The following is an 18,177-nucleotide window of genomic DNA, read 5'->3' on the forward strand; positions in this document are numbered from 1 at the left end:
TCATCTATAGTTATAATTTTAGTTTAATTTAAATGGTTATTTACTATAAATTTGTATCTAAATAAAAATTAATTTTATTTTAAATTAAGGATAGATTATTTAACAAATTTTATTGGCTTAGACACTTTTTACCTAACTTAAATGATAACAACTACAGCTTAAATTTTCTTATTTCAAAATTAGTTTAGAAAATGTTTAGCTCACAAAGATAATTTATTTTTGAAATTTCAAAATAGTCAAAAAAGTTTATTCATAACACTGAAATAAATAAATCTAAATTATTTTTAAAAAAATAAAAATACAATAATATTATTGTTTATTTATGTATTTTGATAAATGCTCACCAAAATTTTATAAAATAAAAGTTATACAAATGCCAAAAATACTATATTTAAAAAAATAAAAAACATTTTTTTAACTTGTAATTAGTATTTTATTGTTATCATAACCACAAAATTAAATTAATTTATATCTTAATTCATCAGATGTTGTTTAAGTTTTTATTTTATTTGCGCTAAAAATGTTATTCTTAATTGACTATTTAGAAAGATATATTTTATAAATAGCATCAAAAAGCAATAAATAAGAATTAATTTAGATTAAAAGCATTGTTTAAATGAAGAAAAATATTTATTTTGATAAAATTAAAATTGAGTGTAAGCTTCATCCAAAGGAAAATGTGATTTCACTTTGCATGAATCCATACTGTAAGTTAAATAAGCTCATTTGTGGTGTTTGTTTAAGCGAATAAAATCACGAATGCCGCAATAAGATCCCTATTCACAAATTGTACGATTTCTCAGATGAAAAAACCTATACTTAGATATAAGTTGAAAAAAGTGACAGTGAAAGGATCGATTACCATAAAAATTAAGAGAAAGAGCTTTAAGAAGCTTTGGAAAGAATGAAATAACTTTAAAAACTCAAGGATATGATTGTTGCTAAACTTGATTAAGTGATTGAAGGATAGTAGAAGATAATTGATGGGTTTGTAAACTCTTAATAAAATGATAGAAAGGAGCCTGAAAAAAGTCAGGAAGAAGAAACTTAGGAAGATTAAAAAGATTAAAAATAAGAAGAAGCAGACGAACCTAAATAAGAATAGCCCTCAAATATTGAAGATAATGAAGAAGAAAATATAAAAGGAAGAACATTATCTTAAATTTCCTAGCCTAGCTCCTATAAAGAAGCTTAAAAAGCTCTATAGCATAGCTTGATAAAATATCTTGAAGAATTATAAAATGACTAAAGCAGAGATATCAATAGAGTCATTATAGATTTAAGCACTCTATAGCTCTAACATAATAGCTTTTTAAAATAATTAAAATAATAATAGGCAAAGCACTTAGTTGCTAAATCTCAATAAGATTTATTTTAAATGGAAGTTAATGCAATAAAATCTATCGATTGTTTCAATGATGTGGTTAAGATTGTGCATAAATACGATTAAATACAGCTGGAAGGATATGATTCTTATTCTTAAACTAGCATTGAAAATATGATGAATCTTTATAGAAATTCAAATCCTACAGTTCGCTCTTAAATACTTTGTGAGTGTGATATTCTCTCAGTAGATATCAGCTAAGATCGTCGATTCTTACTAATTGGTTGTGGCAAACCAAAATTTGTAGTTTTGGTATTTGATATCTAAGACAAAAATCTTTAAAAACCAAAACTACTTGCTTCTCTCCCTCATTCATCAGCTGTACAGATTGTTCGTATTTCTCCAAACGGACTCTTCTTTTGTTCAGGTAAAAATATTGATTAAAAACATTTATTTAGTTTAAAGTTGACATATAGATAGATTGATTGATAGATAGATATAATAATTACAAAATTTGTGGTTTTTGAAGAAAGCCGAGTTTTTTTATCAAAGAAATTAAATCTTTTAAAAATAAATTTAGAATTTATATCAACAAAATAAATAAATGTAAGCAAGCTTAAAATAATTCTTTTAAATAAAAAATTTTAAAAAGGTTGTGAATCCTCTGCTGTAAGAATGTATTGCACACAGTCTATAATATATAAAAACAAGAACAATTTACTAAAAACATTTATGGATCATTAGCAAGCAATTACGGGTATATAGTATTCAAGAGATAACAAAATACTAGTGACTTCAAGCTTAGATAAAAGCTTGATCATATATGATGTATCTGCTCCTGCAAATAGCAGTATTCTTCATAAAATAAAGTTAGAACATCCCATTGTTTCTTTTGATCTAACGGTGAGGTATGTATTAGCTGTAAACACAGCAAATAATATGTGCAACATTTACTAAAATGCTAGAAGTAAAATATCTTTTAATCTAACACAAAATTTATAAATTTTTTTTATTAGCAAATCCAAATATAATTTATCAAATTCCTTTTACTGGTTGTATCAGAGATGTCAAAATATCTTTAAACGAAAGATTTTTATGTGTAAATGATTACTACTCTAATTGCTACATATATGATTTAACATTTTGGCCTCCAATAATCTATGATACAATCCCTTTGATACACACTAATTCTATAGCTTTCCATTAAGATAGTAGCAACATTTTAGCAATTTCAAAAGGAGGTACTAATTTTGATATTTACTAATTAAGTACAAATGATCATCCAACTCCTTCATAACTGATTTACTCTTCAACAGATCATACAGATACTGTTTTGGCTTTGAAATTTTACAGTAACTATATTATTTCAGGAGGAAAAGATAAAAAGTTATTAATAACAGAAGTTTTCTGAGAACTAATTTTCTGATTTTGTATATTTATTTTATGTTTAATAATTTATTGATAAAATAATTAAATATTAAAATATAAGCTTCCTTTTTTTTAAAAAAATTTAACCTATTGATAAAAAATATGGGAAAACGAATTAAGTATATTTCAATAGATCTTTTTTGAAAACAAGACAAATTAATTTTATAAAAAATAGAGTTTATCAATAATTTTAAATTAATAAAAGGTTTTATTTTAAATATATTAATATGAAATAATCTTTAAGTTAAAAGCCAAATCTAAAGAGATTAATATCTTAATTTATTATTTTTTTTTTGAATTTTTAATGAAATTTTAATTAAAAATGTATTTGGTTTATCATATATTTCTATATATTTGTGGTACAAATATTTAAAAGAATAAAGAATTAAAAATTTCAGGTAGTAATTCAATTTAAAATGAGGTGTTTATCCTTTATCCATTATAGATAGTTGTTAAACAAATAATTAAATTTTAGCATATATAATAAATAATTTGTTTAATTTTTAGATGATATCTTGATAATTTAGTCGAAAAAATACAATCTGATTTTTGAAATTAATTTTAGTTATTAACTCTCTTATTTCTGAAAATGAAAGTAAGTTTTTACAACATTATTCTCGCTTTTAACAATGAAAAATAACTTAATATTTATTGTTGAATTTATAAATACTAAATAGGGAGATATTTTGCATAGAGATAATTTTTTTCTCACCCTTTTCAATAGAGTAAATTTGCTTGAATACAACTAAAGTTTTACAGATGAGAAGTACCTTCAAGAATTACACAAATCACAAAGAAAGCTAAGTATTGAAAGGGAAAATGTTTTGTCAAATAATTTTAAATTTTCTGTCGGAATAGTAACAACTTTAGCACTAGTGGGAATAATTCTGTAAAATATTTATGCTGCAATTTTGAGCGAAAACAAACGTTTTATTGGACTTGCTTTAGTTCAGACAAAAAATGATAATATCTTTTTATTTTTAATGCAATTACTTAATTATTTCGTAAATACTGGCATGATTTTAGGGACTTGCTACCTCAATATATACTCTGAAGGCATGATTGATGATAAGTATGGAACAAAGTTGCATAAAAAAATAGGAAAATTAATATATAAGTTTGGTTTGTTCTCATCAGTACTTTATTTTATTGATGGATTTAGTAAAGATATCAACTTCTACATTATAACAATAGCAATTATATAAGCTTATTTTTTGATAATGTGTGTTTCTACTGCTTGTCTAAAATAATATCTCTCACACAGAGTGTGGTCTTACTGTTTAAATACACTGTTTTTATAAATTGCTTTAAATACCTATTTGAATTAGCTTGCAAATTATTTTGAGCAAGAATACCTAATCTCCTATTGTTGCTGTCTCTCAAGTATATTTTGTATCTTATATTTGTATAAATAAGAACTTTCTATAGATAAAGTTGTTCCTAAATCTAAAGCTACATTTTAAGTAATCTTTTATAATATATTTCTATTTAAAATTTATATAAATTAGAATACCTCATTATTTTGAAATAAATCTCATATATGCATTTAATAAAACTTTAAACAATAAAAAAAGATTTCCCTTGACTCAATATCTTAGAGAGTGATAATTGTCAGTGAAAAAATAGAAGAAAATCCTTTTAAAACTGTTTACTTTGATAAAAATATTATTAAAGCAAATTTAAATTATATTTAAAAGGCTTTTTAGTTATTTGCAATTTTTATTTCAATCACGTGGATTCTGCTTGATCAATTCGCTGAACAAAAAACCTTTGAATTATTTAAAGTTATAGCTATAATATTATTGTCAATATACTGCCTTATTGTTTTTATTCCACTCAAATTAAGACTAAAATAAATGAAAAAGATTAAGAAATAGTTAAAAAAATAAAATAAATTGAAAAATAATAAAGTTGATTGAATTGAAAGTAAATTAGGAATTAACAAATTAATAAATTGATATCAGTTAATAATTTTAATACCTAACCATATGTATTTATTCAATTATTTAATATCAAAAGTATTTTTACTAAAATTATATTAAATATTTCAAACTCTTTACTTTTTAATTTATATATTTGCCCACATTTCGCTTGTAAATAAATAAATTAATTAATTAAAATTTATTAAAAAATTTTATGTATTTCTTTATTTGATGAAATATGTATTATTTATGCAATATTTTCTTAATGAATGAAATAAAATTATTACTTTTTAATTTTTAAAAATCCATTCATTTTTTAGGTAAGGGATTAAAATTTTATTTATACATAAATAATGAGAAAGAGTGTGTGAATTTATGAATTTAAATAATATTAATATATTAATCGGCTAGATATTCGTTAAATGATTTTATAAATACTATCTAATTAATATGATATCTATGGGTTTTTAATAACTTTATAAATATCCAAACGTTTGAAATTTTAAATTAATCATTTATGTTTATCAATGCATTTAAGGATTGAAAAAAAATAATATTAAAATTGTTTGTATGATCAATTATATGAATTTGAATCATATATTTAATAGTTTTTTTATTAAACATTCATTAATATTTTAAAAAATAACTCTTTTCAATAGATAATTTTTAAGTAAAGATATCACAACTTCATAATTAATTTGCATAATAGAGTACTATAATGGATTCTTAAGACAAAGGCACTCTTTAAACTCATGAATAAGCATAGTTTAAAGATATTAACTCTTCTAATTCTCTGGATGAAAAAAAGCAAGAAGAGACAACTAATACTGATTAGGATACACAGGAAACTTATAATGATAACTCTAAAGCATTTCCTGAAGGAATGCAGTTGAATTCATTTCACAATGATTATAGATATAACTATCATCCATATAATTTGTATTTAACTCCAATTACTGAAGAAATAGATCAGTAGGCTCTTTTAAACAAAGTTATAAATAAGATAATAATGATATTTTACTAATAAATAGTGAAAAGACCATAGTAGGATTAAAAGAATAAAATAAAAAATTAACAGATTAACTGAGATTTCTAAACAAAAAACTTACTGATATATTAGACAAGTAATAAAAAAAGGTACAGGCCAAATAGGAGCTAGAATAAAAGTCTAAGGATATAAGTAGATAAATAATTTAATTATTCATCAAAAATTATATATGAAAACCTATATTTTAATTTTAAATAGCAATCGTACAGAAAGAATTGGAAAATGCGTACAAAAAAATAGAATATTTGTAAAAGCAGAATAAATTTTTATAATAGAAATTAGAAAAGCTCTCTCCCTCCATGTAATTTTAATAAAATATGCAATGCCTAATTCAAAATTTATACTAAATAGGATATAAAATTTAGAAGTGTAGCTGAAAGAAAGGGAGTAACTTATACAAAAGTAATAAGATGAAATAAAAGCTTTTGAGAACATAAAGAGAATGCTTGAAAAAAATAATAGTTTAGAGTCAAAACAAATAGATGTCATTACAAAGGTGTGCTTGAATTATATTTAAATATTTTCATTCATTAGAGATAAAAATTTTTATAAATTTCATCTCAGAATTATTTAACCAATTTATAAATTTATTTAGATTGACGATCAAGAAAAAAAGATTGTTTGCTAAAACTCAGAGATAAAGAAGCTTAAGTCTTTGTTAGATAATTAGTAGAAATAGATGCTTAAAAAACAAGAATATCAGGTTGATTTAGAGTAGAAATTTAGAGAAATTTGTGAATATTTAGGAATTTCATCAAGCACCAAATAAAATTTAAAAGAAGAATTACAAAAAATCCATATATCCAAAAAAGTAGAATCGAACCCATAAAATGTTTTAACAGAAATAAATAAAAATTCATAAGATAATTCATAAAATATTTAATCTCCTCATAAAAAAGTTAACTATAAGCAATATGAAATATAAATTAAAGAACTTAATGCAGCTGTCAAATTGAAAGATAAAGAAATAAGCTAATTAAAATTATAAATCTAAGAATTAAAACATCTTCCTAGATAAGAAAATTAACCTATTATTTAACATAAAAGAGTAAATAAATCTATTTCAGTCATTAAATCTTAAGTAAATTCTCATTTTGAAAATTAAAATAATTAAATAAAATTTAAACAATAAAAACAAATTTAATTTATTTCTTAATGAGGAATAAATAAAATAGTTTTAGAAATAAATTAGCATTTAATAAAGATTATTATATTAATTATTAAATATGAAATAGGGATTACTAAATTTATAACCAATCAGCAATATCGAAAAAACTTAAGATAACAGTTTAACTGAAAAAAGAGATAAAAAATAAAATATCATATCAAAAGATATCTCATTTTAACATTAGAAGGAAAATTAAGATCCTAACATAATTAGGCTAAGTTCTGCTAAGGTAAACTCTAATTAAAGCTAAGCATAGTTACTACCATTAAAAGAGGAGAAATAAAGAATAAAGAAAGAAATTATGGGAAAATAGCATGGCTGTACTAGAAGTATAACTGATAGAAATATCTTGAAAGAATAACTTCATTCAAAAATAATAAAAGTGATTGTTTGGACAAACAAAAGGACTATTAATGGTGTTCAGTTTTTTTATAAGGTGAACGAAAATATAGTAGAAGGACAAAAGATGGTAGTTGACAATAAAAACGAGTATAATCAAGTTGTTTTTGATTTTAATAATAAAACAGATAGCAATAATAGCAACAGTAATAAATAGCTATAAGTAGACTATCTGAAATAAGTAGAGTGTATGATGTCTTCTTAAGGATATATTGATAAATTAAAATTTATTTCAGCAACAGGAAAAGTTTATGAAGCTGGAGCATAATCAAATCAGGGTAAAATTGTTTAAAAGTTCAATTTAGATTAGTGTGAGTATCCTGTTTGTTCGTTTGGTGGGTTGATTACTTTTGTAGGTATTAATTTTTAGTTTAAAATATTATTTATTTTTATTTTATTAAATTTTAACTAACCAAAAGGTGAAAAAGAATAAGAAGTAGGTAGTATTCTATCTTTTTTAGGATTTGAAGTAATGGTTGACAGATAAGTGTTATAAAGATCAAATTCACAATATATTCCTAAAGGATTCTCCACCTTTTATTTTGATAAAGAATAATTTAAATAGCTATTAAATGTATAAAAACAATGATAAAATTTGTTCTGAAAATAATTAAACCAGTTAATTTTTATTAAAATTTGTAAATACCTAAATCATTTTATTTTGTATTAAATATTTAATTTAAAAAATTAATTTACAACTGAATTTAAAAAGTGGATTAATTATTTGTAGAAGAATCCAAATTTATTTAAATTTTTAAAAAAGATAAAATATTTAAACTATTGCAATTTAATCACTACAAACTAGCTGAAGTGACTATTGTGAAATTTAGAGCAATAATTTTGACATAGATTAGACGAGGCTGATAAGTGATAAATAATTTGAATCTTGTTTTGAAAAAAGAACATTCATTTATTATAAATAGTTAATCTAAAAAAATAATTTAAATCAAAAAAAAAAAATTTTTTACAAAAGAAATCTATTTATTTAAAAATATTTTTAGTATATTAAAGTCTTTAAACAAATATTTTTTATATAGAGACGAATTTATTTACAAGGCAAATGCAATTTAATTATTATAGATTATGATAAAATTAATTATTTGTGTATTTTATAGCAGAAAAATATCATGAGAATTTCATGTTCCAGAGCGAGAATTATGATGTAGATTAATCTAGAGTGAACAGTTATAAATTGCTTGAATTTTGGTTTTAGATAAAGAAAGTTGAATAATTGTTGGATGAATATTCTTTAGATATTCTATATTTAGAATTTGTAGATATTATATCGTTACTATTTGATATTTTAGAAAATGTAACTAAATCATCATCTGATTAACTTCCAACTATTAAAATATAGTTGATATTTTAGTAATTCTATGCAGGGTGTTCAACCAAAAGCAAATTTTAAATTTAGGATAAACTTACTTTGATAATTTTAATCACGTTTTCATCATCAATATCATAGATTCTTATGATACCTTCGTCTGTGCCACAAGCAAGCATATTATTAGAAGAAAATTAAGTATTAATTGATGAAATATTTGAGCAAGTTTTAATTATTTTTTCATTTCTTATTTCACACAATCTATTTTTAGTTTCATTGAAGAGCAACTGATATATTAAAATTTAGTTTGCACTATCGATGCAGACGAGTCTAGATAAGTTATTCATAGCAGACATAAATTTAATCTCATTTTTGTTTTGCTTTTTATGAGTTATAACAAAATCTTACCAAACTATCATGCATCCATCAGAGCTTGTAGAAACTAATACACTTGGTTAGATAAAAGTCATCTCAGTTATATTTTCATTATGTCCAATTAACTGGAGAGAAACATCCAGTTTATCGATATCAAATAATTTAATATTTTAAGATTGCTTCGATGACAACGCTATAATTTATTCGTTTACTCTTACCATCTTATGTATTGGTACTTTAGAAGAGAATTTTTTAAGAGATAATTATTGTTCTTATAAGTTTTCACTATTAGCTTTTGAAGTATCGTAAATGAGTAAAGTATTATCTGTTGTAGCAAATGCAAATATATTTTCTCTTACCCATAAACAACTTATAACTTGTATTCCTTTTGAATTCAACTCTTACTGCAATATATTTTCTCCATTTTAAAGTGAATATGTTTTTGGCTTAAAAATGTCAATGCTCTAAATGTCTCTTTTGATGAATTAATATCCATCACTAGAAATAGGATTAAATTCAAGATATTTTTGTGCTTCTTCTTCCATGTTAGATTAAGTGTTTCTTGGCGATTAAACTGAATTAATTTTTTCTGCTCTGGAACTCTATAAGGAATTCATTCTAAAACTGCTACGCTAGAAAGAATCAGTATGATTTTGCTTTTATTTGACATATCCTTCAAATTCTATGTTATATGAGGGATGAGGAGGTTAAGATTAGCTATTCAAAGAGTTATTTTAATTTTAATGATTTCGAGTTAAAGAATCAAACCTTCTCTTGGATGTCATTATACTCATGACTGATTAACCTTCGAAATTGCTAGCATAAGCGCTTGATACTTAGGTTTCTTTAGCAGTTAGGCTTTAGTTGCTTCTTTAGGAATCATAGTCGCAAGAATATCCTTTTCTTGTTTGATCTACAGAGTTGTATTCATTATAATTTTTTTTAGTATTTTAGTATTATGAAGGAGGAAGCATTTCCATATGAGAATTTGTCCTATAATTTAAAATATTGTTATTATTTTTATTAAATTTATCTTCTAAGTTATTTCTTGATTCTAAGTTCTTCTAGCTATCAATTTAAGTCTTTTAATTTTGAGATAATTTTTTATTTTATTCTGAAATATTTTATTACAATTCTTAATTTGTTTCTTTTTTTACAGAAAGAGGTAAATTTATATGAGCAGGATCATAAATATTCATTTTTTATTCAGTATAAAGCTATTCTTATTTTGGATTTTGTTAAGTAGAATATTAGCTGGATTCTATCTCAGATGTATCATCATTATTATTCTCTTCAATTGTCTTGGAACTTGGCAAAGAGATTAAATTAACTCTGGAGTTTTTCAGTTTTCTTTAGAAGAATTTTGGATTATAAGCTGGGGAATCTATATTTTTTTTACTGTAATTTTCATTTATTTATATATCATCAAGAGAATCGTCTTTTTTTAGCTGCTCTCTTAACTTTTTTAACTCATTTTCACTGAATATAGTATTTTCCTCTTGTTTCTTTTAAGTTTATTTTTTATTGCCATCAATTGCTTCTTATTTTAAATTGTTATATTATTTAGGTGGTGGAGGAGGTGGATTTTAGTTATTTGTTTTTTGATTGTTCATATTTAGTTATTGTGCTAATTATAAATTTGTCTAGGCTAATAATTGTTTTAAGCTTAATCTATTATTACCATTATTGTTATTTTGATTGTTGTTATTGCTGCTCTAGCAATTATTCTAAGTGTTCATAAGCTAAAGATTCATAAGCGTTTCATTAAGGTTATTGTTTTAGAAGGATTCATTTAGTAATCTTAAGTTGTTAATAGTTTCATTCAACTAATCAACTTCTTAATTACTTATTCTAGAAACACTAAGTTAAATCGAATAAGTATTGTTAAACTAATCCTATTGATCGTCGAACTAGAATTCTTGTTCTCTATCAGTAAACAATTAATTTCGGTTACTTCCATTATTTGATAGGCTACTTAACTTTCCATTCCTAGAACTATTTTTACGTGATTTCTTATTTTGTTAGCTTTTTTCAGCATTTGGTTGTTAAACAGAATTGTTTGAATCCATTTAGCTCTTTCCATTTTCATTCAAATAGTTTGAAATAATATTTTCACTTGACTCTAAGACAGCAATTTAATCTTCATCTCTAAACATGTATGGAGCCTTGTAAGAATCTATTCTTTCTACAAAATCTTATGCAATTATTTTTAGTGATTAGCGTTCAGTGTCTCCTAAATTTGAATTTTCCTCTGTTTTATTATTATATTTTTCATTTAAATTTCCTTAACTATTCTATTCTCCATACTTTTGTAATTGTTATTTCTACATTTTTACTAATTTGTCAAACGGAAGAGAATCTGTTTATTCTTCTTCAAATTATTTGAAATCTTTTTTTAATGCAGATACCAGGCTCTTTTCATCAATAGATGGTTTTCTTGATTAAATCTATGTAAATATTTAGTTTGTGTCCCACTTTTCAACATCTGTTTTAGTTATTTTAGAATTAACTTCGCTTAAATTCATTATATTATTTGTATTACAAATATTTTTCTATGTTTATCCATCAAAACATAGTTAGCTATCAGTATTTTATTATGTTTTTTATTACCTGAAGCCCATTCTTTCAGGAGAAAATTCAGTATTAATAACAGCATTTCTATCAAGAGAGTTATTCTTAGACTCCCTTAGATTTTACTTTTTATTATCTAATAAGTGATGTGGATTTAACTATCCTTGATTGCTTGTAAAATTTTTACTTTATTGTGGTTTCATCAAATCAACAATATTGAAGAAAATATTAAGTGATTAATCTTTAAATTAAGGAACTCTATTAGTTTGCAATTAAGAATATATCTGTTAACAAATGCATTCTGTTTATAGGAGCAACTCTTTTTGTTAAAAGTAAATTTATTAATATTGATGTTATTACTATTAATGCTAGACTTTAGCCTTAAGACATTCTTCCCAATCAATCATATCGTAGAGATTATTATCTTGCAATTTGTTAGAGTTATTATTGAATCCTTCTTGGATGTAATTATTAATATTACTTAATATACAGCTGTTCCAAACATTTTTTAAGTTTGATGATAGTGGAGGAATCGAAGTTGAAATATTCTTATACTCAATAGCATGACTTTTAAATTTCTAAAATAAATCAGTAAAGTCAGCAATTTACTTGTCTAACTGACTAAATTGTTTATTCATTTCTATGGATATTTAATCATAAATGTGCTTCATTATGAAATCATAGCTCTACCTTATGCTATTTTTTTCTTGATCTACTTTTACTTTGAACTAATTTATAAACTCTTCTTCATGAAGCAAAAGATTCATACTGTCTTTACTGATGAAATCTTCATTTATTTAACTGATCACACTCTTATACATCATGCTTTAATCCATATTATTATTGCTATTCCCATTATGAGGTTTGTTTTGAGTGGTTTCTTCCTAAACATTTTTTTATATGATTTATTATTATGAACTCTATTATATATTAGGATTGTTTGTCTAAAATTATTTTTAAGCTGATGAATTGCTACTATTATTTAAGTTACAGAAGTTTGATGTTTTTAATTTCAAATTAGAATCATTAAAACTCTAATTTTCAGATTGGCTCTAGTGGATATTATGAGAATATATATTAAATTACTAATTAGGTTAATTTTGGCTAATAAAATTATTTTCCTACTGTTTTATTTGTTATTATTTCTATTATAAAGGTTATTGTTATTATAATTATATTTATTATTGGTGTTAAAGAGACATTTAATTCATTATAGCAGGGGTAATCCTTAAAGATTGCTGAGAATTTTATGTAGAGATTATAGATTAAGTCATTGAATTTGATCTTTTTTTAGTTAAATCCTGTTATTATGGTGGATTTTGAATGGGAATTTAATACAACTGTTGTTGTTATTATTGTTGATATTAAAGATATTATTATTATTATTATTATTATTAGAATTACTAATTTAGAGGAGGCTTTTCAGTTATAATAGCCCTTGACCCATTTAGAGATGAGTTTGAGTGGAATGATTAATTTAGTTATTGATATGATTGCTTCGGGATATTTTGTAAATTATTAGTGCTATCTTTTAAAATTTGAGAGATATTAAAAGAATCTGTAAAATTTAGATTTTTGGCTATTTTTTTCTTGTCATTTGAATCAATTTTTACATCATATCTTTATTATTATTACTAATTACCGAATTAAAGCCAATCTTAGCTGTTAGGTCTATTACTAAACTTGCAACTTTTTACTTCAGCGCTAAAAACTTGATAAGGTTATTCAATTTTTGACTTTAAATCAAGTTTTTCATAGCTAAAACTATTATTCTTTTTGATAGATGAACTCTTTTGAGCGCATAAAATTGAATCATTTGGATCTTAAGAATTCTATCTATCTTTATTGATGTAATTCTAATTTTAAAAAGCAGATGATTCTTTTTATCCGAAAGTTGCTCTCTCTTGCATTTAAATGTTACCACAACTTGTGAAATTTTACATCATTTATTGGTAATTAACTTGATTTTAGTTCTAAATCTTTTGTTAGTTAGCCATTTACTATGAAATTTCTCCTTACCGTTAAAACTTTATGTAGCTTTCAAGCATCTGATTTTCTTTGTCTTAACCATTTAAATTTAGATATTTCTCAACCCTGTACTTTGGTATTTTTCTAGCTAAAGGGTGATTTTACAGCTATGTCCCTTACTCTGATTATGGAGGAGGGTTACTCATTTAAATTAAACCTTTTTAATAGAATTAATTTTAATCCAATTCTCTTAACATATTATTTCAGTCTGCTAAATTAATTAAATAAGATAAATTTAATAGATACTTATTATTTATTTGTTTTCTTCTTCAATTTAATTTATTTACTTTGAAATGTTTGAAATTTAACAATCTATTACTTTGAATTTTACTATTTTTATTGAGTGTAATAATTAATAACGGTCATTTTTTTATAAAAATTCAATCTTTTTCATTTTAACACTAATAGTTGATCAACAATTTCAAGAAAATTAATTAACAAAATAATTTTAGTAAAAATAATTTTCAAATCATAAATTAAGGTGTTTAAAAATAGATGAAATAAATTTGTTTGATCTTTCTAAAAATATCCTGAAAAATTTCCTATTTTCATGCAAATATTTGATTGTTATAGTTATAATAAAAAATACTCACAAATAATATTAAATTTGATTAAATATTAGAAATCTAATTAATTTTGAATTCTCATTTTTGTGGAGAAACAAAATGCATTCAAAGAATATTAAAAAATGTTTATGGAATGATTTAATTTAAATTATGAATCACAATCATTTTAATTTTTAAAAATCTTTTATTGGTTTTAGTAATTGATGGGAAATAAAAAAAGTTAAGATAGAATCAACAAACAAACAAAATAATTAATTAAAATAAAATAATTTTTAACATACTTGGATTAAATACAAGATATTTTTAATATGTAATAATAATTCATCTTAGCCTTTGAACAAACTTTATTTCAAAGTTATTATTGGGATAGACTGAAAGGTATTGACAATTAACAAGAGGGTTTATATCAAATGTTAAATAGCTATTACTTTTTTACTAGATCATCTTTTGCTGCTGTTAATAGTTATTGATTGTTCATTTAGTATTAAATATTCTATTAAAATAATGAATTAAAAATAGACCTCTTTAATTCTAAATTGACTTTTTCTTATTAGTCTACTGAATAATACTTCTTTTATTTGATATCATTTGTAAATCTAATAAATTTAATTATTCCTTCACATGGAGTATTTAGCTCAGGTTCCTCTCCTTGAGATAGTATTCCTACATAGTTCATGCTGCAATCTTATTTTTCCACTAAATCTGGTTTATAATTAACTAGATATTTATATTTGTTTCTGTTTTTTGCTTGCAATTTTTAATAAAGCTAAAAATACTTTTCTTCAACTTCATTGCTAAAAAGAATGAAATCAATCTCTGAATTTTTAATATTATATGTATCAAGCTCTTCAATAAACTCAATATACTCATCTTTTAGAGAATTTATTACAATAGTGAATTTGTTTAAGTTAAAATGCTTGCATGTATGATATGTTGCATATCTAACATGAAATTTAATCCAATTTATTGATTCGTCAGGTGATATATAGCTTATTGATAAATGGTAAATATACGGTTTAATTTAAGGTAATTATTTCTAAATATTTGAACTATTAAATGGATGATTATAAATATTAAGATTAATTTTAATGTTTTAGTGATTAAAACCTTAAAAGTAGTCTATGTAATAGTAATACAGATTGTAAATTATCTAATATTGTCTCACATTAGGGACGAAGTAAATAGTGGTGCATTTATCGGATAAGGTTACTTATCCATATAACTCAACTAGGGCATCTATCATTTTGATACTGTATTGGTTGATTCTTTTAATCAAACATTAATAAGCTCCATTTTAAGTTTTTATTTCTACATCTTTAATAAATTTGATATCTTCACTTAGATCTTTTTATAGTAATTTAATAATTTTGTCAGTTTAAACGAGATTTTTCTATTATTTAACAAGCCCTAAAAATTCAAATAGAAAATCAAGTAAAGTTGAACAATTATTTTCATTTCTAAATCTCTAAAATTATTTCTGCTTAAATATATTTCTACTCGTTTAATCTGAGCAGTAAATTATGTAGATGCATGATAAAACTAATTGCATTCTATCACAGTAAAATATTTCTTCTACACTAGTAAAATTATGCTTAAAATATTCAGTGCTTCCTTCTTTTTACTCGTAAAACTACGCTACATTGTACAATGGAGTAAACTGCTTCAAGTAATCTTTATAATTTTAGCATTACACAGCTCCTCCAAAATCAATCAAATAAGGTTCATTATCAAATCCAATCACTATATTCTGAGGTTTAATATCTGAATGAGCAAAACCTAGAGAGTGCAACTTATCCAATTTCATAAAAAGTTTCACTAAAAAGAAATCAAATAAATGTTAATTTTGATTTTTAAAATCTTCTTTTAGCATTAAAAAATCTTTTTATCCAGCTACTTATTCATAATAAAACTAATTTTCCTTAACTCCATATCCAACGATAGGTAATGTAATCCCTTAGTTTTCAATAGCTTTGATTATACTAACTTCTTTTTCATAAATTTCTTTCTACTCTAATTTAAAGAATTTTGTGATTGTTAGGCAATTAATTTCTTTGTTAAATGAAATAATAACTTTATTATTTTTATTATCTAAATATATATTATGCCCATGGCCATCATTTTCTTGTTAGCCCTTATTAATAACACTATTTTTATCTTCCAAATCCATATTCTGTGTTTTAGCGACTAACTTCTCAGGATTTTATTCACCGACTTCAAGACATAAATTTTCAAATTATTCTATAATTCTTAATGAAGCTTAATCATCGTCGTAAAGATCATCAATCTGCCTGAAACAAGAAGGAATTTAAAAATTGTTTTAAGAGTCTTAATCTTTATTGAGACTTTAATTTGATTGCTAAATAATTTAATTCTAATTATATTTTATAGAATCCATAGTATTATTTTAGTAAAATCTTAGTTGTAAAATTTTAATATGATTTTCTTTTTCTCTTCAGATACAAAAATTTAGTTTTTATAACTTGGAAATTAAAAAATTAATTATTTTTCCTTTTGGTTTAAAGAGAACATATTAGCATTAAAGAAATCTAATAAAAGCAGATAATTTTAATTTGACTCTGTATATTTCTAATTATTTTATTCTTTTTATAAATATTATCCATTTAAATTAGATAGATTTATTTGTTTGTATTTGTTTATTTACTCTCCATAAAAATTTTATTATCATTTTATATTAAGAAAATCTGATTAATTTTGATAGAGCAAATAAATTTATTTAAATCAGAAATCCCTCTAATTTTTTCTCTCCAATACGATCTATTAAAATACCTATTAATAATAATTAATTTTTATTTTCATTTTTTTTTTTTAAATTAATTTAATATTTTTAACTTTTATTATAATTTTATTAGATTTTGATGTTTATTATATGTTTTATGAAACTCTTTGTTTTTCATTTATTATTTAATAATTAATTTCAATAAATAGTTGGTAATAAATATATTTTATAAGAACAGTTTAATTTATCATTTAAGTATTTAAATACCGTAATACCTCAAGGTCATTCATCCTCCAAAGTTTTTTGGAAAAAAGGCCTTAATTTCCAAAAATTTTCTAAAATGGCCTTAATCAAAGGTTGCCTTAATTAAAGAGGAATTACGGTATATTTAATATTTTATAAATTTGGCTTGTTATTTTAAATTATTAATTTAAACATTTTCTCATTTAATTTAATTCAATAAAAAGATTTTGAATATTTTAAAAATAAAAATTTTTAATTAATTTTTTATATTTTAAAAGTAATCAAGCAACATATTTCTAATGAATACACCAATCGTCAATCTTTTTTCATAGATGATAAGTATTTATTAATAACTTACTATTAGCAAAGTATTTTTCTTTTTAAATAATTTTATTTTTTTATGTTATTATAAAATCTTTTTTACATTAAATAATTTGAGAATTATCAAATACATTAAAATTTAAATCTTAAAGATAAAGAGTGCTTTATTTTACAAATTTTTTAAATTTTGATAAAAATCACTTTGTTGAAAGTATATGATATCTTTACAATAAAATTTTTTTAATTCTTAGAATAAACTGTGTTTACTATAAGTATAATTAAATAAATTTAAATTTTTAAAATCATAATTTTATATTCATTAATTCTACTCTTATTTATTATACCAGACTTATTCATACATAATGTTAAGAAAAGGATTATTTTTTTTATTTTTTATCAGATTTAACATAATCACCAGTTTTATATATATAAAATATAAAAATATTTATAACAAATTTATACTAATTTGTGATAATTAGAAAATAAAATGAATTTAACATAATTATCAGTTTTAATATAAAAAAATTTATTACAGATTTATGTTAATTAGTAATGATTAGAAAATATTAAAATTTAAATTTTAAAAATAAAATATTAGGATTTTATCAGAAATTATTAATTTATCTTTTTTATAAATAAAAAATTAAAGTATTATTTTATTTTCTTCAAATAATTTATATTTTCTCAATTCAATTTTGGTATTTGCTCAGTTTTAAAGTTAAA

At 22.6% G+C, this 18,177-nt stretch overlaps 5 protein-coding genes across 5 annotated transcripts; 3 read left to right on the plus strand and 2 right to left on the minus strand. All coding sequences in view use genetic code 6, as the record gives it.

Moving 5' to 3' along the window:
- The first annotated feature begins 553 nt into the window (after positions 1–553).
- Positions 554–2,817, plus strand: TTHERM_00070720 (WD domain, G-beta repeat protein). The gene is made up of 3 exons (XM_001007810.2): positions 554–1,751; positions 1,977–2,291; positions 2,341–2,817. Exons 1-3 carry the CDS (start codon positions 617–619, stop codon positions 2,733–2,735), a joined length of 1,845 nt encoding a protein of 614 aa, XP_001007810.1. The 5' UTR covers positions 554–616; the 3' UTR covers positions 2,736–2,817.
- A 524-nt stretch (positions 2,818–3,341) lies between these two features.
- Positions 3,342–4,671, plus strand: TTHERM_000069709 (transmembrane protein, putative; the record flags this gene model as incomplete). Its single annotated transcript, XM_012795560.1, has 3 exons — positions 3,342–3,347; positions 3,430–4,215; positions 4,327–4,671. 3 exons carry the CDS (start codon positions 3,342–3,344, stop codon positions 4,669–4,671), a joined length of 1,137 nt encoding a protein of 378 aa, XP_012651014.1.
- Positions 4,672–5,392: 721 nt separating this feature from the next.
- TTHERM_00069710 (hypothetical protein) lies at positions 5,393–7,878 on the plus strand (the record flags this gene model as incomplete). Its single annotated transcript, XM_001007808.2, has 7 exons — positions 5,393–5,646; positions 5,706–5,854; positions 5,921–6,023; positions 6,074–6,218; positions 6,318–6,803; positions 6,958–7,645; positions 7,709–7,878. The coding sequence occupies 7 exons, from the start codon at positions 5,393–5,395 to the stop codon at positions 7,876–7,878; spliced, it is 1,995 nt and encodes a 664-aa protein (XP_001007808.2).
- A 536-nt stretch (positions 7,879–8,414) lies between these two features.
- TTHERM_00069700 (hypothetical protein) lies at positions 8,415–13,784 on the minus strand (the record flags this gene model as incomplete). Its single annotated transcript, XM_001007807.2, has 1 exon — positions 8,415–13,784. The coding sequence occupies one exon, from the start codon at positions 13,782–13,784 to the stop codon at positions 8,415–8,417; it is 5,370 nt and encodes a 1,789-aa protein (XP_001007807.2).
- Positions 13,785–14,559: 775 nt separating this feature from the next.
- TTHERM_00069690 (kinase domain protein) lies at positions 14,560–16,548 on the minus strand (the record flags this gene model as incomplete). Its single annotated transcript, XM_001007806.3, has 1 exon — positions 14,560–16,548. The coding sequence occupies one exon, from the start codon at positions 16,546–16,548 to the stop codon at positions 14,560–14,562; it is 1,989 nt and encodes a 662-aa protein (XP_001007806.1).
- Positions 16,549–18,177: the final 1,629 nt, after the last annotated feature.

This window comes from Tetrahymena thermophila (assembly GCF_000189635.1).
Source record: "Tetrahymena thermophila SB210 genomic scaffold scf_8254811, whole genome shotgun sequence".
NCBI classification, from domain to species: domain Eukaryota; phylum Ciliophora; class Oligohymenophorea; order Hymenostomatida; family Tetrahymenidae; genus Tetrahymena; species Tetrahymena thermophila.